The following is a 26,971-nucleotide window of genomic DNA, read 5'->3' on the forward strand; positions in this document are numbered from 1 at the left end:
GCCCCGGGGCGGCCGCGCGGGGAGGACGGGCAGCGGCGGCCGTGCCTCTGCCTCCCTCGCAGGGAGCGGGGGCGGAGCCGCTCGCCGCCCCGCCGCCGCCCCGCCCGTCGGCGGCGGACACCCGGCGGAGGCCGGTCCGGGCCCGCGACGGTGCCCGCTAAGTTAGCGCCCGCCTGTCAGCTTCTTCCACCCGCGGCTTTCCGCACGTGCCCGGCCCTGAGCGACGGCGGCGCGGCGCGGTCCCGAGCCGCCGTGCCGCGGGCGGGGGAAGAGACGACCCGCACAGCCCCGTGCTCTGGCTAGAGGTGGAACTTGGACATCTTTCTCCAGCCGTCTCGGACACGTCGCTGTTAGCTGCCACCGAGATACTTTGCAACGCACCGTGCTTACATAGTGCGTAGGCTGCTCCGAAAGTCATGCTGCCCGCTGCTTTCCTTGGAAACGACAACAAACACAAAGAGCACAGTAACACCGGAGGACAGAGCAAATTCTCAGCTAAGAAATGCTATTTTTCAACAGCCACACCATCAGCTATGTATTTTTGCCAGCAGTGAACGGCTGCACGCTGCGCTCACAGAGATGTGCACTACTGGAGCTCACCTGCTGTTTCTCAGCGTTTCACCAGCCACCAGCTCCCTGTGCTCACATCCCATTTTGGTGTCCATAAGCATTCAGCAAGCATCCATGCATGTCAGTGCCATTTCTTCCACATGCAGGAATTCAATTCCACACCTTTACTTCATACGGACTTCTGTATCAGACACCATTCTATCGGATTGCCCCTCTGCTGCCATCTGCCACACGACAAAATGTAACAGCAGTGGTGGGCAGGTTCAACTGCTGTACCACCTCTGACCGTGTTGGCCAACGTTATAAAATAGGAGGCATGACTTTGGGAGCAGCCTTTCCATTTCCTCCATCACTATTGGCAGCTTTGGCTCAGACCCTACCTGTGATTGATTCCCAAAAGAGAAAAAGCAGAAAGTGGCTCGTGGGAACCGCTTACAGTAACAGGGAACAACTCATGGCACAGTGAGGCTTCTAAGTTTCTAAAACTGTAGAAGTGTGCTTTGTTACTGAGATGAGCAACAGGAGATGTTTGTGCATAGCCTGAAGATCAAGTTTGTGTGAGAGGAATGCTCCTGGTTCTTCCTTTCCAGTCACTCCTTGTAAGGATGAAATCTTTGAGCTGCCATGCAGAGAGCTGACTGCATACGATTGTATGGTGATAAGGGACGAGGCACAAGAGTGCATTGTATGCAGCTCAGAAACTCTTACAGAAAAGACTGGGGATTTCTCCACTCCATCTCCATTACAAAGACATTTCCAACAAAGTCACTCAGAGAATGAGCTCAGCAAACCCCATGCACACCCCAAACAAATCTGTGATACTCACCAAGTTACAGAACAAGTAATATACATTAATGTGTGAATTCTGAATGCACGCTTTTCTTCCTCCTGCCTTCGCTATTGCCGCATAAGCAATATAGCATAAACAAGGTAAGCTACTCCCATAAAGCACTTCTTTTAAAGTCTTCAGACTCATACTGTTTTTTAAGATTTTTAATGAATAGAAAGAAACAAATGGACATTCATTCCTCATTAATACTCATCCAAACAATACAGAGGAAAAAAAATCCCACATAGTTTAGAAATGTTGGCACACACTAGAAAGAAACAAGAAAACACACATAAGAAAGCACACTTGGGGATTGCACAGTTAGGTATTTGGTGACATACCAGCAACAGATACTGCTACATATTTCATCACGATACAATTGCTTTTTGAAAACAAAACCTTCCCCCATCTTACGTTAATTTAAAAAGTTGTCACATTAATTTTCTCCACTGGTTTGAAGAGGAATTGACCTCTAAAACAGAGTCTTGCTCTGATATTTCTTACATATATTTTTGGTGAAATACAGTTCATTTTTAAGAAATAGACAAATAGATTCTCTCTTTGTCACTAAGAAAATTATTTACAAATTTAATTCAACTAATAATTTACATTAAATTAATAAATATTAAAAATACTATTTTCCAGTATAAAGATTGTCACTGTTAGAAGCAAGACCAAGCATCATGTTAGGAAGTTTCAATACCAAGCCTGGCTTTGCCTCTCAAGCTGGGATTTTAATTGTTGAAAATATGCCATAGCAAAAAATCTTTGTGGAAACGTTTTCTCCCAGACTGTCTTTCTGTTGTTAATTCCAGGAAAGCCACCTGAGATGCTATCAGGCAATTTAAAAAAACAAAACCAAAAAAGTCTCTGAACTGCACTAAGAGTTTTCTAAAGGCATTGGATTTCATATGTCAGAATCAGACTTGTTTTAAAACCCTCACATACCGTGCTGTACAATATACATCACCAGGGATTTCTGCAGAAAAAAATATGTATCTGAGAAAGGATGATATGGGCTTATCAATTTCTCCATCCTTTTCTTTTAAGAAGAGGCACTGGAAGCATCTGGAAGACATTCACATCTACATTGTGACAAAGGCACTGACTGCAGTACTTCACAAACCACACAACACGAGGTTAAGGTGCTGTGCATCGCAGAGGACAGCTGAACGCACTGATCTCAGAAGACCGTACTCCTTCTGTCTGAGCTATTCATCACAAAATATCAACAAATACAGGGAAAGAATACAAAATAAAAACACTTAGAAAGACTTTCTGAACATTAAAAATATACGTTAAGATAAACTTGTTTTATCTACATAAAGTACTGAATTACACACAACAATAACAGAAGAACATCCAACGAAAACAACTTTGCAGAACAGAAATCAAGGATGTCAGATCACATTCGTGCTAAGGCTTTAAATTCTTTCTTCATTACCTAATAAGAAAAAAACCAACAAAAATATCAGTAAGCAGAAATAAAACTGATCAACATTTTCTACTTTTCCACAAAATGAATAAAGAATTCATAATGACACCCAATTGTTAGTCACAGCTAATAAACAGTGTGCTGCCTCTCTCACAATGCCTTGTTATCCCCTTTAGCTTCAGATACATCCTCATGCATCCAACCTGGAGATTACCACATAGAGACTCTATGGATCTATACCATAGAATCACAGAATGGCCAGGGTTAGAAGGGACCTCAAGGATCATGAATCTCCAACCCCCCTTGCACAGGCAGGGCCACCAACCTCCCCATTTAATACCAGACCAGGCTGCCCAGGGCCCCATCCAACCTGGCCTTGAACACCTCCAGGGACGGGGCATCCACAGCCTCTCTGGGCAGCCTGTTCCAGCACCTCACCACTCTTTTGGTAAAGGACTTACCCCTGACATCCAACCTAAATCTTTCCCCCCCCTCAACTTGAAACCATTTCCCCTTGACCTGCTATTATCTACCCTTTCAAAGAGTTGACCCCTCTCCACCCCCATTTGTAGGCTCCCTTTAGGTACAGAAAGGCTGCAATGAGGTCATCCTATAGCTTTCTCTTCTCCAGGCTAAAATACATCAACAAGTAAAAGGTAGAAAATAAATTAAAAGAAAATGGCTTGCTTGAAGTATTACAAGTTAAGTAACAAAGGCTCTCAAGCCCTGAAATAAAATAAATCCCTTCTCAAGCTAAAACATATTGTTATCCTAGCTGAGAGAAGGGTGCAGCTTTTCCAAGGGTGGCTTCCCTTAATCCAAACACTGTTGACTCTCCCAGTCAGAACAGAGCATCTGTTATAACTCTTTATCAGATGTGGAAGAAGAGATAGAGATGATTGGTGCCTAAACAAAGAGGCTTCCTTTTTCCAAGGCAGACTGAGAGGCATAAAGAATTTTATCTGTTCTCAGGCACGAGCAACTCAAAGACAAATGGGTTCAAGGATCCTAAGTCTAAAGACTGAATAACCATCACATCCAAATTGAGGCAATACTGGGAATGCCTGACTTGGACCACGGTGCCTCAGGAAGATTTCTGTTGAGTTCTGACATCTCCAAAATCCTCTCTTACAGGAAGAGATCAGAGAGTTGGACCCGTTAGTGTACAACTGGCACAGGCAGAAATCTCCCTTTACGTCAAATTACAGATGCTCAAGCACACTGGTTAAAAATTGAGACTTTTCTCTAGTCTCACTAGAATCTCTCCTGTTAATGTTTCATACTTTAATTGCTCTTAAGGGTGAAACGTCTACCAAGTATCACTGTGTCTTCCTGGCTGCAGGGGTGAAAGAGGAAGCATAACATTGAGAAAAGCACCCCTTCACAGCCCCCCACCCTTAAGTCAGTTCTCAAGAAAAGCTACTGACAGATTAATGCTGACTGCTTGGAAAGGGCCGTGTGGGTGACTCATTGTCTTCAAGTTCAAGCTTTTTCCTGCTGAAACCACCAATTATGCCAAATCTAACAATGGTTTTGCAATATGGATAAGTGCCTCCCAGACTGAAATGACAAAGTCTTACTTTGGTTTTTGTCTTTGCACAGACAACAAAACAGTGAAGAGTAATGCTAAAGCAGCACGATATCCAGAATGCACATACACTGCATACCAGTGATAGAACATGCTATGAGACAAAAATTACCTTCAGTAATTCGGTTTTGTCATAATCGTCTCGATGTTGATAAATACACTGACAAATTTTAGCATATAATTTTTCAAAATAGAATATATCAGCCTCCTTTGTTAGATTAGTGACCATATCCAGCAGTTGCTGAGGAAAAAAAAATGGGAAAAATACAAGTTTAGAATAGCAAAAGATCCTTGGCTCTTTTGTTTTTGGAAGTTTAGCAGTAACATTAATAAGTAACAGTACTAGCAGGTTGTCAGTGGGCTGCTTTAAGGTAAAAGGGCTGGTTGAATTTTAACACTGAGGTGGAGAAACTGCCTCCTAAGACAATGCTTACCAGAAGTAAAAACAGCAACCTACAGAAATCTACAGCAGCTGTAGGTGTGGAAACACATCAATCACAGTCCACGGTAGGTTGATTTGTGCTATATATCTCTGCCATTAACTGTGTAAATTGGCACTGGTTAACAACTGCCTCAATTGATAACTGCACATAAAGCAAAAATATGTCCTATTTCACAATTTAAACAAAGTTGAACTTAACGTACTTTGAGCTCACAGTAATCCACCATCACTACAATAGCTGACTCTGTCATAACGTCCATGTGCCTCTGTTCGGTCTGAGAACATCTTGCACCAGTCACGGGAATTACACAAGGATCTGGAATGACACAAATTTCCTCTGTCACGTTTTCTGCTGATCTGGAATACAATGTCCATGAAGCATCCTGTGCTGGGATGCAATCTCCCTCTACAAATACAGACACAGCACTGTTACAACTCCTTCACTGAGCAACGCTTGGCTTCTATCTTCTTTCCAGCTAAAGTCAGTCCTCTGCCAAAAAGAGAAATTCAGAGCAAAAAGAACACTAGAGAATACAGAAGGATAAAAGAGGGAAAAGAAACAGTCATGTTGCCATTACAACACCTCATGCTACTCCAAAAAGAATTCAAGTTAGGAAATATCTTACATCGCAAACATGAGGATGCAAGTCTTCTACCCCACATGGATCCACACAGCTTCAAGTGCATTTTTTTAATCTGACACTGCTCATTATTGGAAAGTTCCTCGTACAACAAAAGAATGTCAACAAATGCTGTTTTTCAGTTAGGTAACATTAGAAAGACACATCTTAGGAAAAAAAGAGCAGCTACACAAAAACCTGAGCTTGGCTTACATAATTACATGGGCAGCGTTGCTATTGAAGAAACTGCTGATTCTCTGGAGATGTAACACAAATAATAGAATGAATTCAAAGGCTAATAATAAATAATACAATTCTCCTTAGATAGAATGTGGAACTAAATGTTCTGTTGGACATTTCACTTACCATTTGCCTCTTGCTTTTCAGAGGAGTCTGGTTTTTGGCAAACACCACTTTCCCTTCTCGGGTCTGAGTGTCCAGGCAGCCCGACACTCTCCTTTTCACCAGCAGATGTATCCATATCAAAAAGCCCCCCCCCTCTCTCCTTTTCTGATCCAGCTTTATTTTCATTGCTGTTTGTCTGCCGTTCCTGAAGAACAGTTTCACTTTCTTCCCAAGTAGAAGCCTGTGAGCTTTCAAATTCAGTCTGATCCATGTTAGAAATATAGCTTGCCAGAAAATCTTCTCCGTCCCTCTCATTTGGGTCATCTTTGGGAATTGTATTCTCTTTATTGAATTGAAAAGACCTTCTTCTCTTTGCAATGGAAAAAGAGGAATCGGTTTTTTTGCGTTTTCTTTTTGACACCTCTACAAAGAAACAGTAAAAAAAGCAAACCAAAAGATTACGAAAATAATTCTTTCAAAATCCATCATCTTCATTTTACTTGACTTACAAGGAAACCGATCAAAGGAATTGAAGCACACACTCCCTACGTTCAGAAAAAAGTTCAATCTTTAATAGTGAACCAACCCCATTAAGTTTAAAAGTCAACTGCTTAATTTCATTCGCAAAATAATCATCTTCAAGATGTTACAGGCAGACAACTCTTCCCTTCAATAGGAATTATTTCTAAAAAGCAAGGTAAGACACTTTATCTTACGACATGAACAACACAAACAGCCACACAGCCTTTAAAGTTGCTATCACACTCCAGTCTTTGAAAGCTAAATACATATTAAGAAGAGTTTAATTAAAGAGACAACTTTAAGGCAACATTCAAAGGAGAAAAAAACCAGCCTGTAGAGACTTACACGCCATATGCTTTCTGGTTCTGTTAACCTTGTTACAAACAAACTTTGTGGTTTTGCCCAACAGAAAAGCCCACCGTGCTTCGTATTTATGTAAGATTGCACAAAATGTGAGTGAACTCGGTGGCAAGATTCCCACTCACTCCTGAGACCAGGAATCTTTACAACATGTCATGTGTTCCGATGGAAAGAAGCCAAAGTCTCTTCATGCCCTACTCAAAGGAGCAAGAAGAAATAATGACTGTTCCCTTTCCATCTCTATTTTTATAGCTCCTCACTTCTTCTTCACTTTCACCCTTCAGTTGGAAATAACAGTAAAGGGGTAGCAAGTATTTTAGCATTCTGGGGACAGAAGGGAGGAGAGAAGGAAGATGCTCTTTTGCATCATTGAAAACTAGCTGAGTATTCAGAAACCATGATACCAAGAATTAGCAATGTGGGAGCCACTCAACGTCAGTTAAGTCATCAAGACCAGTGTTTTATACTGGTAGGCCAACTTTTTATTTGAACTTTAATTCATAACCGTACTGATGGATGACCTCTGGATTTATCTCACTTTTTGAAGTAAATTCAAAAACATAAAACCACGGGCGTGACAGGTTTCTCTGATGCCTGACTCTTTATGTCACAATAACACAGGAGATAATATCAATTACATTGGCAAGTTCACCCAGAAAGTCTGAATAAATTGCAACTTGCCCTTGGAGACAGGTGTACTGGCATCTACAGGTGTCACTGTCATCTTTGTTTTGTCACTGCCCTCGGCATCTGTTTTCTTACATCCAGGAGCAGAGTTTTCCTTTGGCATCACTGTGTAGAAATCTGGAGCATATTCTGAAGAGCTGCAACCTTGCGATAAAGAACAGAAAGCAAAGAAGTCTCTTGCATTTTCAGTTACAAATACAGAGACGAGACTTAAAATCCTGACCCTTAAAACACACACCTCTTTTCTTACGAGATTCTTTAATTTCTTCACAACGTTGTTCTAAATCTTCATCTATCTCTTCCTTCACAATGGAATATGCAGTGTCTTTCAAACTATAAGCTCTGTGCCTAATGAGACGATCTGAAATTTTACAGGCAGAACTTAGTCAGGCAGTGAAACTCTTGATCACAGAGAAAAAAGTTGCTCTGCATTGGTAGTTTCTGAAAAAGGATATCTCAGGGAGTACTTTTATTTACATTAACACTTACATTCCACATCCCAGTAGTTAAGTGCCACAAAATCTACAATCTGACAAGCAATGCTGTCCACGGACGTTAGAAAGGATCTGATGCAGTCTATCGCCTACGCACACCATTGATCCATCTATGCATTTTACAAGGATCAAAAGTGCTCACTCACCTGCAGGGTCTTTATCCGGGTTATATTCTAAGGCATTACTACAGATGAGATCAATATCTTCCAGGAAATCTCCTGCAGTTAGGTACTGGTGCAAATCAATCTTAGATAAAACCGTGGAAAGATCCATTGGATGCTTAATAACTGTGTCATAGTCAGGCACCTACAGATGGAACAGAAACGTTCAGAGGGTTTATTGGACTCGCACATCATCTACCAAAATTCTTCATTTTAAAAACTTCAACTAAGTGACTTCTTAAAAGCCCTGAATATTTGTGACATCAGGAGATACTGAAATTAACTAGCAAACTGCTGGGAAATGGAAGGGCTCTTTATAACTTGTTGGAAATGGAATAAAGAAAAAGAAACAGGGAGGTCAGAAGCACACAGATAGTACAAAACAGATTCATTTCACTTTGTCTCTGAAAAATCACAACAAAGAAATCTGGGGAAGTCACCCAACATTCTCTTTGTTGCTGGCAGTGAGAAAAAGGCTGCATGAATTGCACCTGAATGAATGTCAATGCTGGCATCTACTTCAGAATGAGATGACTGGACTCAGAGGTGCAGACTGTTTTACTCAGACTGTAAGAGGAGCCTAATGACTAGTTGAGATGAGGACATATATATTTGTTTAGATTATTCATACCTCAGGAACGGAGGGGAAAAGTCAGCAGATCCCTAAGGGAACAGGACTTTGCTGGTACACAGCTATATGAAAACTACAGGTGACTCGTAACGATACACCCCTGATTTAGACTTATTCAGTCACTAAAGGAGATAAGGGGACCTAAGAAGTATATGGGAGAAAGAAGAAACCACACAACACTTACGGATGATCTCATACTGAGTATTCCCAGATGAAACAGAGAACAGAATCTCAAAACTATTTCACAAACTGCTGCTTCTACTCCTGTTCCCACAGAAACAATGGGCAGTCCACAAAAGTGCTCTAGGCCTTATTAAAATACTCCCATAAACAACATTTGTCATTATAAAGAAAGATGCCTCTATGTTTCCCAGTGCTATGGTGTGTCTTATCAAAAATCTTTTGAAAAGCAAACTGTGTTGGCTTTTGATCTGATGTTTTAGAACAAAAATAAAGCTTTGACTGAATATTCAAACAACAGACAGCTGAGAGCCTAAAGAAATCAGCAAAAGTAAAAGCTCTTCTTGCTTCTTGCAATATCACTAAGAGTACAGTCCTAAAAACAAGGAGAAACCTTCCTATACAGAGCTCACGGACACTGAGAAATTACATGCACACATAGATGAAATGGCATTATAGATCAACATCACTTTACCTCCTCTGGGTCAACAGGCTTTGTGAAGGCCTTGAAACGTCTGTCGACAGCAAGTCTGTGAGTAACATCCCTCAGGAAAATTCGAAGTTCACGCAAGGTATTTTTCTCCTGCTCCTCCAGACACTTCATTTCTTCCTCTGTCAGAGGTCGAGGTTCAGGTGGTGGTGCTACAGGCAATACTTCCAATGTCTGCCCAGCTTCAATTAATCAGAAAATTTTAGCCAATGTCAGGTACTCAAATACAAGCACATACAATAAGTACTGATAGAAAACTGCCACCCAAGCAAATACTGAACAGCTAGTAACTTGCAGTTAGGAAAGTTTCAGATGTAGAATATCCTCACCTGCTTTCCTTCTTGAAGCGGGAGGTTTAGCAGCTTGATTCAAGATCAAATCCTCAAAAAAATGTTTTCTTTCATCCTCACTGGGAGATTGGATATTGAAAACTTCTCCAAAATCACTGTTAAACAATGTTTGTACCTAAAGCACGAAGAGAAACCTGTAGGATCAACTGGTAACGTTGTGACATTCACAACATCTAAGACCACTCACTTTGTACTGACTTCCCTGGCTGCCCTTTAATTTTAGCCTGCATAGTAGCTAGAGAAGGAAGAGAAAGGATTCAGTTCAGTAGACCAGAGAGAGCTTTCTAATAAGTTCTTATTTCTGAATTTAAATAAGGTCTCAATTTGCACGCTTCTAAGGTGCAGTCTATTTTTCTACCTTTACTATCAAGAGGTAGGGAAAGAATTTCATTATCTTAGAAGGAATTTATTTACCAGTATAAAAACTTCTGTGGAAACTTAAGCACTCCCAAAGCATTTCATAACAAACACATCTAGGCAATACCGTCTTCCCCTTTAAGCACTGAGATAAAAGTAATCAGAGTGAAAACAGCACATTTCCATTCTGAACACTTTATTGCAGACTCTTAGAAGTCTGCAAAGGATTCATCAGTAAGCACATGTACGCTTATTGAAGTTTAGTTAGAAATACAATAAAAGTTTGATTTCAAAGTTACTTAGAAAGAAGTTGGAACTCAGCTTCCAATTTGAATCTTTAGCCTTTAAAAAGAAAGGGATGGATTTTTTTTCCTAGAAGTGTTGCAATCTTAACTTATTCTAAATTACATTTAATTACTAGCATTTCATCCACCCTACTATGCAATGGCAGTACATCACAAGAAATGTTCTCATTGAAAATATATTTTTGCTACCTCCATTGTAAGGACTGCACAATCTGGACAAAGATACCCAACTGCCTTGCAGTCACTCAAATTATTGTCTGAAGTAAATTTACCTTACCTGCTTGTGAGAAGGTGGGGAAATATTGGGTCAAAGTTGGTCATTTGACTCAAAAAACACTTGAGGCAAATGCTTTCAGCATTTTTATTCTAAGCAAATTTGAAGGGATTTGTTAGGGAGCCTAAATCACGACAGTATGCATTTTCAGAAAGCACAGCACTCCAATGCCTCAAGTGTTCCTCAAACAACAAGAAACTGAATGAAGAGTTAAGAGAAGCATTGACAGAAATACCTCAGTCGGGAGAGCTGTGTGACAGACATCTGATGTTGCAAGCAGCAAGACTGGAGCAAATGTTGGAATGTTCCGAATTAGTGATAGAAAGGTAGCTTTCAGCGTAGCTCCAACACTGTCCCACCACAAATGGATGTGTGGGATATAAATTATGCTTGGTGCTGTCCTCTGAGCTTCTCGGATCAACTAGCAAAACAAAAGGTTGGATGAGACAACTCAACCATGTAGAATAGGCTGCTAATCCATAAGTCTACGTATCCATCAAACTATCCTAGGAAATGCACGTACACAAAGCCAAACCATCAAAACAAACTAACTAAAGAACCACTAAGAAGGCAAAATTGCTACTTTCGCTTCAATATAGATCATTGCTGCACAGACAGAATCAGACCTGAATCTGCCTTTATTCAAAACTTCTTAGGTATGAGAGAACTCCAAAAGCGCCTTGCAACTCAAGCAGTGCGGTGGTGTGCCAGAAGAACCAAGCCTAACCCCTCAGCAAGCTGTTTTAGTCGAGCTCAATTCCTACATGATTGTGGCTGCACCACTTTCAATTCAGAGCAGACACGTATCCAAGTCAGTCTGCAGCACAGTCTGAAGAAACAAAGGCTTAGGTGAAAAGATGAAGGCTGCACTGCAAAAGAATCCTAGTTTTAATTCATATTTTCTGGTACATTTTTGTGAGGTCTTCAGCCTGAACAAATGGTTCTGTAACTCAGTTTCTCCTTAGCAAAGGATTCATCACATCAGACAACAAGCTCAGGAAGTCCAACAAGCCACTGCCCACATACGGCACATCACACAAGAGGACATGCATCTACCACATGGCAAGCATCCTTACACGACACATTTCTCTGTGCACTCTTTCATGCTATCAGCATTCAGGTTGCACCAGCTGCAAGATGGGAAGCGTATATCCAGGCAGTGACTTGACACCATGGTTCTATGGCCACAGACACAGCCATCACACAACAAAAAAGGAAACGTGTGACAAAGGAGTAACCAGTCACATATCATGCCTGTCCTTACTTGTACTGCTCTCAAATGCTTCTAATAAAGAAGAAAAGTGACTCCCAACAACAGATTTTTCGCCTGAAAGCAAATTGGCTCTAGGATCTGTTTGTTTCTTCTAGTTAAGAAAAACCTCTCCACTGTACAAATCTAAGTGTTGTGATTTTTAATGCACTTACTGCATGTACTGCAGCAGCACAAAACGTTTAAGATGGATGTGTAACAAACATAGAAAACTATCAACAAAAAACCCAGACACTTCCCTGAAACATTGGTTGCCTTACAGATATAACAACAACAAAGGATACAGAACTGCAGAATATGCAGTCTGATGCAGAGCCATCTACTGGGAGCACAGTCTTAGAAGGTAATGAAAATTACTTTCTGAATCCTATTGAGATGAGCAGGATTTCCTGCCACAGAGAGGGGATTATTAGCAGCATCTTTCAGATTCCTGAATTGCATTCTTACTGTTAAATTTGCAGTGAAAACTACGGCCATGTACAACATTCCTACTGTGTAGGACTAGATTAAAAGAAAAAAAAAAAAAAAGGTGATTTTTCAGACATGAACAGAACAATAATGCCACTGCCACTAGCAATGAATTTTGCTCATCTTGCAACTCAATTGACTGTTTACATTAATTAATGAGATTGTGAGATTAAAGAGTAAAAAAAAAAAAAAAGATACCTGTGCACATGCCTCTTCAGGTGATGACGTGTTAACAAATAAAACTGACATGTCCAGAGTATGAACTGGAAACATTTCCAGAGCATGCAAAACAGCAGGTGCCAAGTGGGATGCCTGGCCATATCCTGCCTTTCCTACTAACAGCAGATGTGGTCTGCAGGATGTAGGCTGCCAGTAAGTTTTCCTAGAAAAAGAATAGGAAAAAAAAAAAAAAAAAAGAAATAGACACAAAGATGTTCAAAGTATTTCTTTTCTATATATGCATATATTTTCAGTACTCTTCATATTCCAGCAAGTCAAGCTCTGTGACCAGAAAGTCTATCAAAACCCATGTTCTTAGAAACTGCTTACTGCCCCCTAAAAAATCTTACTAATCCCTGTCATATCTGCCACTCATCTTGCTCTTTTAATTAATGGCTCCTAAATTTGTGCATGGAGGTTGTCCAGCTAAATACACACCTGACAACTGGCTAGTTACCCGAGATGAAGTAGCACAACAACTTCCAGCACACACCAATCTGGATGTCACTGTCAGCCAGACACTAACCTTCAGTAGGGGCTCTCATTCAAGTTATTGAGTTTTGACTACCTCTGTCAAATTTAGCTGACGTGGCCATAATTACTGGAGAAGGTAGGAAGAAAGGAGCAGAGCAACGCTGTTAGAAAAGAATGGGTGTGGGCACTGAAATACATTGGCCATATGTAATGGAGCACAGAGTTGGACTCCTTGAATTACAGCAGTATATTATATACAAACAAAATATTTCTTTATAGGGCAGAAAATTTTCTGAACAGCGCAGCAATAGGATTGAGAAAAAAAAAAAGTTTGATTTGGCTGCAATAACATAATCTAACATCTGAGCTGTGGGCTTGACTTCCACATGAGAACATTAACAGAAGTTAGTGGCTGAATGGTAGCAAAACCAGTTTTGAGTTGCTGCTACATAATTTGCTACTGGTTTAACAGTCCTGGAAAACAGATGGGCAAGAGGGCTGCACAAATCCACACAGGCTTTTAAAGCTGAGATGATAGATAGAGTTCCATGGTTTTGAGTATTCTCAATCAACATGCTCTAATAGCCTGAGGATCACTTGACTTAGGTAAAGAAAGCTGATTTTTTCAGTTTTGAATTTGATCAGTTCTAGCAATGCATTTTATTAGAAGTTCAGTACCTTCATGCTTACTTCTTGCAAATAACTATTACCCCCTCAACACACACATTTTATTCTACTTCAACATCTACCACCCCCCTTATTTGTAACAACCAAAACTGCTTAAAAAGTAGAATTTAAATGCAATTGGAACAGAACATTTACCTACTAAAATCAAGGAATTTTTCCTGCGGTCTGCGAATCGTTGTATCTGTTACATTCTCTTCAAAGATTGAGGGGGATTCATAATTTCTGTCAAATGCATCATCTTTTAAGAAAGGATTTAAATTGCCTGAAAGACAAAAGAGGCTTGTTATTTTTTCCTAAACACTCTGTACCTCTTTCTCTTGCTCTTCAGCTTCAAAATCAATGTCAAAACCCCTTCTTCATTTCAGGTCACATGCTGACTGTTATTTCCTAGAGATCATCCTGCTACTGATCTACGGAGGCTGCACATCTCTGCCGTGCTGCTCCTTTAAGTTCCACAACATGTATAAGGTATGTTTCTCAGTTGTTCATTCTTTTCCCCATAGAATAAATATAATTAGGAACAATTTGTGTAGTTCTTAAATAGCTAAAAAATCCAAGAAGGCTATTACTTTCTGGAGCAGGTTCTCACAGTGGAAACATGGAGATTAAGGATGCGGTGGCCACAGACTCCCTGGTCTAGGACTAACAAATCATGACAGTGACAAACACATCTTCTAATTAAGGATCCTTAAAGATAACTGAAGGAGAAAATAATGGAAGGAAGGCAACAGAATGGCAGGGCAATTACCAATCCCCTACCCTTTCTGCTTCTGTTTTACCAAGCAAATGAAACTACCAGCTCTGCTGAGAGTAACACTAGTAGAACATTCTCCAGAAATCAGCATGTCACTCTAAAGGGATCTCCATTAACCAGGACTGGAATGAGCCTTATGCTTCAATACTTATCTCTGTCTCTACAAATGCTAAATACGTTAGCAACTGTTGGAAACAGGATGCTTTAGCAGAGAATGTGTACTGCTCTCCTATGTCTCGAGCCCTTCAGTACTTCCATCTCACATTTCACTTTAGAATCCAGAATAAATGCTATGCATTACATTCCACAGTTACTCCCATAATAAAAGCACGCACACACAAATCATAAAATTCTATCACTGTTACATCTGAAGTGTTTGTGTACACTGACTGCACAAATCAAAAGCTTTTGGTTTGGCAAAATCTTAAAGAAGTGGATCCTGTTGTTATACCTTGCTGCTGGTCCTTCTTCAGTGTAAGCTCTGCATGAGGAAATACCCTTTGTAGGGCTTGTAAGATTCTCGAGAGTGTATTTCCTAGAAGAGGTGCCATAATTGGTGACAGTGCTCGGCCCGGTGATGGCACAGCCCTCCGTGATGCCGGAACAGTTTTCTCCATAGCCATCATAAAATCTTCTGCTTTTATTTTAATAGAATTGACGTCGAGTTGCAATTTCTCACTACTCGAGTAGATCTGAGGATAGCGTCGGCGGAGGGCACAGAGAGCAGCCTCAGCACACAAAGATTTTATATCAGCTCCGCAGTACCCTAAATAAACAAAGAATTAAGTGTTACATCAGTCTCAGGCAAAAACATGAGCCAAAGTCCAGGTTTCCAAGATGCAACATTTAAAGAATTCGCAGTCCGAAAAACAAGTGGGTTAACAGAGAATTTAAGCTTTTACTGCACAGCAGGGAAGTTTTGTTCTGTGACTGACTGCCTGGTATCCAAGGCCTATGAAACAGTTTCCTAATCACAACTTTGTTCTGGGGCAAGATGCCTCAAACCCATTCAATGTTCTGAGACAATGACAGCAACAACAAAAGGGGTGCAGATGAAAGCAGCTGATTTTGACTGCTGCGAAGGCACGCCAGCTGCCTAATGGACTGGTTCTGCAGCACAGCACAGCAGCTTGGGTACCGCTGGGTACAAGATAAGACTCCTTGGAACTCAGTCACAGTCACTAACATGTTTTGTTTTCAGTCTTACCAACGCATTCTGTAGCAAGCTCATCTATAAAGGTGTCCAGCAGCTTAGGAGTCCAGTCACGGGTATGGATCTTGAAAATTTCTTTTCTAGCCTGGAAACAAAAAATTGTTACATTTCATTTTGTCGGGTGTTTTTCTAAAAACAGCAACAACAAAAGAAACAACACTCCCTCAAAAGCTTCATAATACTACAAACAGTTTGCTTATCTGCTAAACGTTTGGTGCAGTTGACACCATAGAGAGAAAGGATGCCATCCACAGGGACCTGGACAGGCTTAAAAGGTGGGCCCATGCCAACCTCATGAAGTTCAACAAGGCCAAGCACAGGGCCCTGCACCTGGGTTGGGGCAGTCCCAAGTACAAATACAGGCTGGGTGGAGAACTGCTTGAGAGCAGAGAAGGATTTGGGAGTGTTTGTTGATGAAAGACTCAATGTGAGCTCACAATGCACACTTGCAGCCCAGAAATCCATTTGTGTACTGGCATGCATTGAAAGAAGTGCAACCAGCAGGTTGAGAGGGGTGACTCTGCCCCTCTGCTCTGCTTTTGTGAGACCCCACCTGGTGTATTGTGTCCAGTTCTGGGGCACCAACACAAGAAGGACATTGAGCTGCTGGAGCAAGTCCAGAGGGCCACAAAGACAATCAGAGGGCTAAAGCATCTCCTCTATGAGGACAGGCTGGGAGAACTGAGGCTTTTCAGCATAGAGAAGTCTCCAGGGAGATCTTATAGTACCTGAAGAAGGTCTACAGGAAAGCTGGGGAGGGACTTTTTATAGGGAGAAGGAGTGACATGACAAGGGGAAATGGGTTTAATCTGGTAGAGCATAGATTTAGACTAGATAGTAGGAAGAAATTCTTCACTGTGAGGGTGGTGAGACACTGGAACACGTTGCCCAGTGAGGTTGTGGATGCTCCCTCCCTGGAGATGTTTAATGCCAGGCTGGATGGAGTTTTGAGCAGTCTGGTTTAGAGGGAGGTGTCCCTGCCTATAGCAAGGGGATTGCAAGTAGATGATCTTTAGATCATTCCCAACCCAAACCATTCTACAGTTAATTTAACATGTTCATTTTCAAGCAGGAAATCTAATAATTCTAAGTTTGTCTTTTTTTCTGAGAACCTGCAGTTAAAGAAAGGGCAATTCTAGCTTACATAAAGGTTTCCAAAATATGTGACCTAATGATCTTCAGCAAAAAAGCGTAGAAAAGAAAAACTATCATGAAAAGCATTTTTTATTTTCCCCCTCCAAGAAATTTCTCGTAAATTTGGAAAATTTCATGGTGACAGTCCCATCAGTTCACTGCACTTGCTTTTCTGGCAGTTCATTCAAGTAAAGTAATTCTAGTACCACTCTTCAAGCTGCTGCAATTTCTATAAAGAAAATAACTAGGACTCAAACTATACACCAGTTTTAACCTTGGTTAATCACTGCCACTGAACTAGAAGCTTCCCAAGCCCTTCCCCTCTGCAGCGCACTTCACACCTTCACCCAAAGCCTCTGTCAATATGAGGCAGTAAGAATGTCAGCTATTATAGGTAACTCCCAATTAGAACAATCTAATGAAGTACGCCTCCATCCACTCATAAGTGAATTACTGAGACCAAGAGCAGAATTTCAAGGTGAAAATGCCCAAGCAGATTGAGTAATTAAGCAAACAAAACAACTTTGGGAAAGCTCCGAATACATTCCATCACCAGTCATGATAAAAGGTTTTATGCAAGCAAAAAGTAATTATTGAGGATGTACACCACTTCCTTCACCTTCAAGATGAGAACAATAGTTTAAAGCCAATTTGCATTTTCATTCCTTCTTAGAACATGCCAGTGACAAGCAACATCCTGTTTTTCTTGACTAGTCACAGTGAAACCAAAAATACTGTAGAGTGAACTACTTGTTGAAGTTGTCATCATATATATTCAGCAGCAGATTTGCTCTGCACAGTATGGAAGTGTCTCCAGATATCAGCCTTTCATCCAATCTGCACAACTTTTTGCTATGAAATCGGACTGTGTCACATTAGCATTAAGGTTGTATTTACTTTCTGACCTCTTTATTTGGGAGGCCAAAGAAGAATTCGCGGTCAAAGCGTCCAGGTCTTCGTAATGCGGGATCGATGGCATCCAGTCGGTTGGTCGCACCAATGACAGCCACCTCCCCTCTGCTGTCCAACCCATCCATGAGTGCCAGAAGCGTTGATACGATGGAGCTGATAGAAAAAACACAATTTTTATTCACCAGTTCAGTAAGTTTTGATACAATCCACATGACTTCGTGTTGTGTTCAGCTTTGGGCACCTCAATACAGAAAGGACACTGAGCTTGCTGAAACAGGTCTAAAGAAAGCCAACTAGGCTTGTGAAGGGCTTGGAGAATATGGTCTATGAGAAGCTAGTTAAAGAAACTGGGGCCATTTAGCCGAGTGAAGAGGAGGTTGAGTGGAGACCTTATGGCTCTTCTCAGATATCCGAAAGGTGATTGCAGTGAGTGGGGTTGGCCTCTTCTCACTGGTGGCAGGTGACAGGATGAGGGGAAATGGCCTCAAGTTGCAGCAGGGGAGGTTTAGGTTGGATATCTTTACTGAAAGGGTTGTAAAGCGCTGGAATAGGCTCCCTAGGGAGGTGCTGAGTCTCCATCCCTGAACGTGTTTAAAAACCATTTGAATGTGGTGCTCAGGGACTTGATTTTGCAATGGGTTTTTAGTTAGGGTAGTATAATTAGGCTGTGTTTGGACTTTATGATCTCGAAGGTCTTTTCCCACCTGAGCAATTCTTTGACTCTATTACTTTCTCCAGTGAGTTCTCAAAAAAGGACACAATTCTGTTGATGATGCTCATCAGTGACTCATTTTAAGACAGACAAAAATAGGTAAGGTAACACAGACCTTGTGCTAGTATTGAGCAAGTGAACTGTTCTCAACTGTTCTCTCAAATAATCTCAAGTTTAGGAGCACCGAGCTACAAGTTTTCAGGATAAATTAATGAGTAATACAAAGTGGTCATCATCGCCCTCCCACTCCCAGCAGATTCTACGTAGACACAGAAAACATAATACCTATGAATCTGGTCTTGTTTACTGGACCGGACAGGAGCAAGACCATCAATCTCATCAAGGAAAATAATTGAAGGCCTCATGCGATATGCCTAGAGTGAAAATCAGTAATACTGTAAGTGTAAAACAGCACTGTTTCAAGAGAAAACACATGAAAGACATTATGGTTGGCATGTCACTGAAACTAGATTTTTTAGAGTAACATCAGGGATCTCTACTTATTGACTCGGAGTATCTGACATAAGTAACAGAAAGGATCAGTCTACATCAACCTACCGTGACCAGGTGACAGGAAACAACTCATTCCAGTAGTTGTTACAGCTATTTGGCAGCCATAAAGAACAAGCAGAACTTAATTCAATTACAGGTTGTGGAAGCAAGCCTCCTCTATGAATTTAAAGAACCCTGCTTTCAGACAGCATCTGTTTCCCTCTGATCTAAAGCCATCATCTCTTGCCTCTTGCAGCCTTCTCTGCGGCTGTTCTGGTGGGAGGAAATTTTTTTTGCTTTGAAAGCTTTTCTCATTTTGATCTTTTCCCATTTCAAGTCTCTGATCCAAATTATGGAGGCACTGAAAAAGCAAACGCTGACATTCCTATTTCAGTGGGGAAAAGAGCCACCAACAATCCTAACGAAGTACCCAAAAGAGGATGCTCTTAATAATGTTAATCACAGAAAATCACAGTTTCAACTGGGAATGGAATATACTGCATATTTCAATCTTACCTGATCAAATAATAAACGAAGTTGCCTTTCAGACTCTCCGACCCATTTACTGAGGCAGTCTGCACCTTTCCTCATAAAAAAAGCCACTCTCCTGTTCCCCTGGCTGCACTCATTAGCAAGGGCACGTGCAACCAGGGTCTTTCCAGTTCCTGGTGGACCATAGAACAGACATCCTCTGCAATAAAAAACGATTCAGATAGGAAAAAAAAAAAACCTCTTGTGAAGAGAAGCTATTACAACCATCATCCCTAGAACAAACAACTCCTCTTACCTAACCAAAACATTTCATGTACAAGAGAACACAAATAGTTAAAGTTGGGTTAAGGTCCTGGCAGGACCTGAAGTTTTGTGCTCCAACAAAATTTCTCAAGGCAACAAAATAAATGAATAATGCAGATACCTCAGATGTACACCTGTAGAAGAGCATGCACTGCCCCAAAAAGACCTTTCCAAAACTGCTAGCAGACAAACAGGTTATTAGAGCAAACTGGGGTCAAACAAGCAACTTCCACCCAGAAGGAGTTAACAGATGAATCACCAGGTTGCTCTTTAGCAATACGCTCCACGCTCTCGCTTTCACACAAGCATGGATTTGATATCAAGACTTGTTAGTAAAGCACTTAATTCTCTCTTTAAAAACTTTAAGTTACAGGATTTGGCCTCATAGACCATCTTTTGCTGGTGAAAAATGAGGAAGTCTAATGCTGAATAGAAAATTTAAGAAAATAAACAGAAAAGGGTATTCTGCATTTTCAGATATACATAACCGTCAGCTAAGAAAGCACTAAACATGCTGCTGTTTGAATAAGAATTTCAGTGAATAAAGAAGTAAGGCTCTGGAAGGTTTTTTTTCCATTATTCTTCTTCTAAATAATACTTCTAAAGTTTCTGAAAGGAAATAATCTGAACTTACGTTTCCATATACCATGGCTGAGTTTTGATTACTAAAAATATAAGGATAATCAATCAATCTAATAACCCAATTTCATAATTGACAAGATTAGCTACGTAAGAAATGGATAGCTGCTGACTTTATCCCAAGCACAACAAACACCACAACATTCTTGTTGTAACAAGCATTACAAGTGATGATACCTGAGGACTTCATAAAAGGTGAGAAAGAGAAGCAGACTTCCAAGAACCAAATCACAAATGACTTCCATTAGACCATCTCCTCCTCCTTACAAACTGATCAAGCCAACTTGTACATAAAACTCAAAACAAAAAACACCCCAACCCAACTTTATAACACTAAGACACTTTGGAAATACATTCTCCTTTCAAAGAATTTCCAACCTGCAGACAAGAAATTTTTATGCACAAGGCACTGCTTATGTTTGGAAGCTACATGTATGCACACTCTGGACTCCATCCATTTTAAAGAAATTATTTTTTACTACTACTGAAACAACCCCTCACTGTTGCCAAGAAGCAAGGAAACATTGATAACTCGGTTGAATATTCTCCTGAAAACAGTTAACTTACAATGAATAGTTTCTATCAGTTACCTTGGAGGCTGAATTTTGAATCTCTCAAACACCTCCGGATAAAGCAGCGGAAAAACGACCATTTCTTTTAAAGCTGCAATGTGGTCACAAAGACCACCCACGGCATCAAATCGCACCTGAAGATCAATTCAACAGAACACACGTTGTTAACAAAGTTAGCAATTTGGATGAAGGTGTCACCAGAAGTTATACATCAGCAACAAGGAAATGTTCTGGGCTGTTGCTGAAGTTGCTTGACAGAAAACCATCAAGCATAGCTGCAGACGGCCCATTACTGAAAGCCTTCACAAACACTGACGCAGCAAATTAAACCACTCACCGAACTATCGATCTGCATTGGATCAACATCAGCCAGGCTTTTTCCAATTTTCACTCGATCCTTGCGAACTCCCTTCAGCTCATTCTCCTCAAGGTTTACTGGAAGACACCTGATTTCAATTAAGGACAAAGAAAAAGCTGCCTTATTTCAGACGTAGCTAGAATATTTGTTTTTATGACAAGTGAACACAGAAGATTTTATTAATTAACATAAGCTTCTTAAAGAGCTAATATTCATTTGAAGTCATACATTTGTTAACATCCATGAGTAAAGAACAGAAAATGGTCACTCCAGACATTCACCTGAGACAGTGGGTTTTTTTGTTTGGTTTTGTTTTTTTAAGCATGTGTGAGCATCCATGCCAGCCAAGATGGCACAAACCTGACTACAACTTTAGAACCAGCAACTCCACATATAGAAACAATGAACACATCTTCACTTTTGTGACGAAAAAACCCCAAAAATATACTGACTGATTTCAAAGATTTTTTGATTCTACATTAAAAAAAAACAAATTACACTCCAAAGGGACACATTTCAGTGTAAATTAGCATTATGAAAGGCCTCCCACCAGTGGTCATTCCCAAGTAGTTTGCATATCAGAAAGCATACCAGTCTGAAAGACATCTGGCTGAAGACTTTTTTTCATGTGTGTGCATTTATTAAGACAGTTGTGTAAGAAATGAAACCTTTGTCACTTCCTAGGTTTATCAAATTGTTAGATATGGTGGCTTTCTCTCTGGACAAGCTACTGAGAATTGCAGAAGTAGGATTTTACTTAGAAAAAAAGTAAGTAAGTGTTCCTCCCCCCATTCTCTCTTCACAATCAAACTGCTTGTAAGTAATTAATTTCTAAAAACTCCAGTTTAAAATGTTTGGTTACAATCAAGAGGTGTGATTAAATACAATCGCCACTTAGTAACTATCCAAGACTAAGAGGATAACTCCACAGTTAGGGAGATGCTATTTGCTCAAATAGATTCATCCCTCCCATGTTCTCTAAATACAGTCACCTTCTTTTGATCCTGTTACGGCTGTGCCTCCGACGCCTCTCAACGCTCTCCTCCTCATCAGATGAGGATGACAAGGAAGGGGATGATAAGGAAGACGATGAGGAATCAGCACTGTGGGCTGCACGTCTCGGTCTGCAAGCATTTAAACAGAATGTTAACAAATAGAATTCTCTCAATATTTGACACTACTTGCCATCTATTCTATCTCAAAACTCACTGTCCAAGATCCATTAACTTTCCAGTTCAGTGTGCTTTTTAACAATCTAATTTCAAAAGCATGTTACATTATTTTCCTCAGAACAGCAAAATTAATTTTTTTTCCTCTAAAATGTTTTTATTTTACCAAGAAAGTTCATGAACAAACTGCTCATTTTGTCCAATCAAGCTGGCACACTTACACATTTAGCTCTGATTATCCTCTCTGTGAAACATGACCCCTTTTCACTGATGTACGTTAGGCTTCAAAAAACCCTTCCCTGACCATCTATTTTCAGGAATGCTGTACAAAACATTCCTAATGTGCCCATCAACAGCATCCTCTGTGCTTTAACTGCTTACAGAACCTAAGAAGCCTTCATCATTACTATGGCAATTTATCAATTCATGAGGAATTTTTCTTGTTGAAGGTAAGCTTCGTACAGAAACATTAAGTGATTTCAATAAGAAACCAGTAGTTGAGTGGTTAAAAATTCCACAAATTCTTTCATAAAGCCTTCCCTTCTAAGTCTAATGAACTTATCCTTCAACTTAATAATTTCACCTTAATAATCCTCAACAAAAAAATTTCAAGACGAAAGATTTTAGAGGGAGATTCTGGCTTCAGTTTCAGAACAAAAGAATTTCAATGACACAGCCTCAGGCATGGCCTCCATAACCATCAAATCAGTGATCCACAAATACTGTATTTTTAAAAATCCAGGAAATACCCACCTCCTCCTATCCAAAGATTGGTTTCCTTTATAGGCTTAGATTACCACAGCGATAATCATAAGGTTACCCTGTAACCACCAACAAACTGAAAGCCCTTTAAACCTGATGAAGTAACAGGACTGAAAACACTACAAATAAATGTAAAGTATCACTAGCTGTGCACCAACCTGTTAGGCCGTTTCCGTGGGCCGGGAAAGAGTATCTTGCGTTGTCTCGGTCCTGTTGAAGACAAAGTTAAAAAAAAAAAAAAAAAGAGGTAACATATCTGAGAGAGTAAAATAGGAAAAGATTCAGAAAGTGTCATGTTTCATCCATTTCTAATTCCAGAGGAAATTTCAAGTGTTTTGGTCTTGTTTTTCATCAGTGCACAGTAGAAATGCGAACACATACCTGCCTTTAAGGAGACTTGAAAGCCATAGAAGCAAGACTATCAAGCCTGTTTCATTACAGTGAGGGCGGTGAGGCAACGAAATAAGGTTGCCCAGAGCACACCAGTGGTTGGTGCCACATCCCTGGAGCCTTTCAAGTCGAGGCTGGATTAGGACTTAGGCAACTTGATCTAGCTGTGCATCTCCCTGTTCATTGCAGGGGAGCTGGACAAGATGACCTTTAAAGATCCCATCCAACTCTAAGGACGATTACTATTATTTCAAGGACAGATGGGTCACCCTTGATTTTTAATTCTCTTCTTTATTCCCCTAACTTAAAAATCAGAAAGTTCTCAGATAGAAAGTACAGTACATTGAAGGAAAACTGGTAATATAAACTCTACATTACATATCAAAAGAAGCACCAGGAGTACAAAGCAGAAGAAATTCTGGAGCCTCACTGTAGCAGTCAGCAATAGTGCTGCAAATGCAATATAGCAAAGCAAATGAAAAAACATCAGCAAGTGAGCCTCAGCATAGAAATATAATGTGCACAGGACACATGCATCTGACAAGACCAGAATTTACTTGCAGAATGAAGGCACAGCATTAAATGGAATGACAGGTAACTAGATATCTATTTCACTTCTGTGCAAGAAATAAACTCTTCAAAGAAACCATGCACATAACCTACTTTCCAAAGGAGCTTGGTAGGGCACAACAGTTTTCCTCTGTCGGAGCTCATAACGCTTTTGATTATCTTCAGCACCACCATCTTCTTTACCTTCAATTTCTTCTGATGACGCTACTGCACCACAATGTGATATTAAATTGTTAGGTATAGTTGCAAACAGTCCTAAAACCAGCATGTGCTACACAGGTGCCTGTAGCTTTTACTGTTACCATCACCTACATGATACAGCAGACCTGGAAAGTCTTAAGACAAATTCATGCAACACATATTTCAGAAATTCCTAATCCAAAACAAGCATACAGTATAGAAATTGTTCAGTCCTCTCAGAAACTGTTAGGTGACTTGTCATCATACTGTTTAATAACAAAAGTCTGTCACCTTGCTTAGCTAAAATGCTGCTCCTATGAAAACAGCTAGTTCAGAAAGTTGTTACTTGTTATTTCCATCAAGTGTTTCCTGACAGAAAGTTTTAATAATCTACAGTGGTAAGAATAAACAATCAAGCTCCCAAGTTCCAGCTGTGCCCAGGCCCAGTCATTATTCATCTCAAATCCTTCCCTTGGTTTCCTCCCTGCCACTGCACATCCCTGATCTTCTCTGAGCTTCTGGTAGTTAGTGGCAAAGCTTTTCTCAGGTTCTGTCTCCACTCTTTTTCATTTAGAAAGTTCCCACAAGGATCATCTAACTTACTGCCTTCGTCACAATTTCCCTCTTAAAAACTTCAAGCTTTCCCAGCACTTCCAAGTTAACGTGGTCTTTTGTGACTTAACCTCATTCATCTAATTTCACACTGAGCAAGCTCCTTATTACAGGCCCCAAAGCAGCTTCCACAGACTACCTGCTAAAGTACAAAAACAGATAACACCAAGTTCTGCCCAGCTGATCTTCGCACTTGCGAGGAGATTCTCATACGGCTCTGGCAGCCTAGTTTACTTCCCAAAATTTCTTTCCATGCTGCTCAAAACCATGAAAATGAGGCTTCTGGCTAGGACATAGTAAAGAAAAATTGAAAACAGAACTAACCTTCAAGCTCTTGTTGATTGTCAGGTACATCACCTCCTCCAATTTCCTTCTTTTCACAGGAATACATATCAAGGTTTTCCTAAAGAAAAGCAACAAGAAAGATCAGTCACAAAAGTGCAGAAAAACGCATGCCTGCTGCCTACACAATAACATTATCAGAGGACAATATACACACAAAACTACATTAACACACAGGAAGAGTGAACAGGATCATGATTATGACATCTACAATTTGTAACAAAAATTTCTGTACTATGCCAGGGCGCACTTGAGGAGGTTAAACACTTACCTGGATACACAACTGCGTGTATTAGCCAATAACCCAACAGCGTGGCAGAATCAAGGAAAAAGAAACAACTTCTAGCAATACTAAGAAATGAAACCAAAAACACCACAACCAACACCAAAATAGCTCAGAGGCAGGTGAGAGATGTTACACCAGGTACTGCGGACACCTGCGTTGACGTTCTGCGCTCCTAGGCAACCTGCGCCTTGAGGAGGGGGATTGGAACTCTGACCTCCGGGGGTTCTTTCTAACCTCTACCACTCTGTAACTTGAGGGAAATAAAAAGGAATTCAGATCTAAACAAAAATCCAAAGGCAAATTTTAAACATCCTAATAGTCTATGTGCCTATAGTTCAAACACACAGCAGACGTTTGTAATCTAATAGAGAAAAACTAAGAGTAAATGCGGCATACAACTTTGACAGTGTTGAATTTAAAGGGCATCAAGATCCTGAGAAGAAACACAGAAACCATCCATTGCCTTTTGTTAAATTTGCCAACTATAAGTGTTCTTGAACACGATGAGAAAGAAGATTAAGGAATGAAGAAAAAACAGCTAAATTACACAAATGGGATGGAAAGCATCAGGTAATCTTTGTGAATTCAGTTCTCAACCAGAACTTTTAATAAGACTTGGAGTAAAAGCTCAAGTCCTGAAACAAGTATTTGTTTGACTGGATCTTGTTTCAAATGGATTTTTAACTCCATTCCAAAACCGTAAGCCAGTTCAGAAACTGTATTATAAGACACGAGGTAACACTAAGCTGTTAAAGTACATCTTCTGCAGAAGGTATTTCTTCCACTCTTAAAGGATGTCTGTAGTACCATATCAAAAGTTCTGATTAGAGAGCTAAAATGCACAATACTGCATTGCAGAAAATGTATCATCCTTAACCAGTAATGAATTCTTTGGAAGAAACTTATTTCAGCTAAATTAAAATTACTACTGAATTACTTGCCTATGCAAAATATTCAACTTATGCAAAAATGATAAAATAAGTGAGTATTTACTTCAGCATTGCTGAATACCCCAAAGTCTTCCAAGCCCTTTTTATGGCGTCTACGCATCTTCTCCATGTCATCCATCTTTTGCAACACTGCTTCTGCAGTACTAAGACGAAAAGTTGACGTGTAAGAATGGAGATAGGCAAGCACCCCAAAAAATTAAAATGGAACATAGCTTCAGTACAACATTTTAATATGGCATGCACAAGTCAGAAGTCACGGACACCAAGCTGAGTTCTTAAATATTAAGAAAAAAAAATAGTATCAAATGTTTATTTTTATTTATTTGTTTTACACAGATTGAAGTACAAGTATTTGAGGATGTGCCAACATG

The 26,971-nt window shown here is 40.2% G+C and overlaps 1 protein-coding gene and 1 long non-coding RNA gene across 10 annotated transcripts in view; one reads left to right on the forward strand and one right to left on the reverse strand.

Annotated features, from left to right (window-relative positions):
- The first annotated feature begins 1,243 nt into the window (after nt 1-1,243).
- LOC128091072 (uncharacterized) lies at nt 1,244-3,581 on the forward strand. Its single transcript, XR_008211224.1, has 2 exons — nt 1,244-1,500; nt 2,450-3,581. It is a non-coding gene; the product is annotated as an uncharacterized LOC128091072 (long non-coding RNA).
- ATAD2 (ATPase family AAA domain containing 2) overlaps nt 1,579-26,971 on the reverse strand; it is a 33,679-nt gene continuing 8,286 nt past the window's right edge. For 5 of the 9 annotated variants that reach the window (XM_052703957.1, XM_052703961.1, XM_052703960.1 and 2 more), the window contains 24 exons: nt 26,644-26,743; nt 25,347-25,425; nt 24,324-24,437; nt 23,429-23,480; nt 22,332-22,463; nt 21,319-21,427; nt 21,000-21,115; nt 19,492-19,666; nt 18,769-18,857; nt 17,765-17,924; nt 15,720-15,810; nt 14,964-15,278; nt 13,894-14,020; nt 12,577-12,760; nt 10,876-11,061; nt 9,684-9,819; nt 9,340-9,536; nt 8,039-8,198; nt 7,637-7,759; nt 7,393-7,542; nt 5,851-6,252; nt 5,068-5,180; nt 4,535-4,663; nt 1,580-2,843 (listed from right to left, as the gene is read on the reverse strand). In XM_052703957.1, the coding sequence (XP_052559917.1) occupies nt 2,805-2,843; nt 4,535-4,663; nt 5,068-5,180; nt 5,851-6,252; nt 7,393-7,542; nt 7,637-7,759; nt 8,039-8,198; nt 9,340-9,536; nt 9,684-9,819; nt 10,876-11,061; nt 12,577-12,760; nt 13,894-14,020; nt 14,964-15,278; nt 15,720-15,810; nt 17,765-17,924; nt 18,769-18,857; nt 19,492-19,666; nt 21,000-21,115; nt 21,319-21,427; nt 22,332-22,463; nt 23,429-23,480; nt 24,324-24,437; nt 25,347-25,425; nt 26,644-26,743 (3,478 nt within the window). In that variant the 3' untranslated portion in view covers nt 1,580-2,804. Of the gene's footprint in view, nt 2,844-4,534; nt 4,664-5,067; nt 5,181-5,850; nt 6,253-7,392; nt 7,543-7,636; nt 7,760-8,038; nt 8,199-9,339; nt 9,537-9,683; nt 9,820-10,875; nt 11,062-12,576; nt 12,761-13,893; nt 14,021-14,963; nt 15,279-15,719; nt 15,811-17,764; nt 17,925-18,768; nt 18,858-19,491; nt 19,667-20,999; nt 21,116-21,318; nt 21,428-22,331; nt 22,464-23,428; nt 23,481-24,323; nt 24,438-25,346; nt 25,426-26,643; nt 26,744-26,971 lie in introns of all 9 variants that reach the window. The other 4 variants (XM_052703958.1, XM_052703959.1, XM_052703965.1 and 1 more) reach the window with 4 other exon arrangements.

This window comes from Tympanuchus pallidicinctus, unplaced genomic scaffold (genome assembly GCF_026119805.1).
Source record: "Tympanuchus pallidicinctus isolate F22 unplaced genomic scaffold, pur_lepc_1.0 scaffold5, whole genome shotgun sequence".
Lineage (NCBI taxonomy): Eukaryota > Metazoa > Chordata > Aves > Galliformes > Phasianidae > Tympanuchus > Tympanuchus pallidicinctus.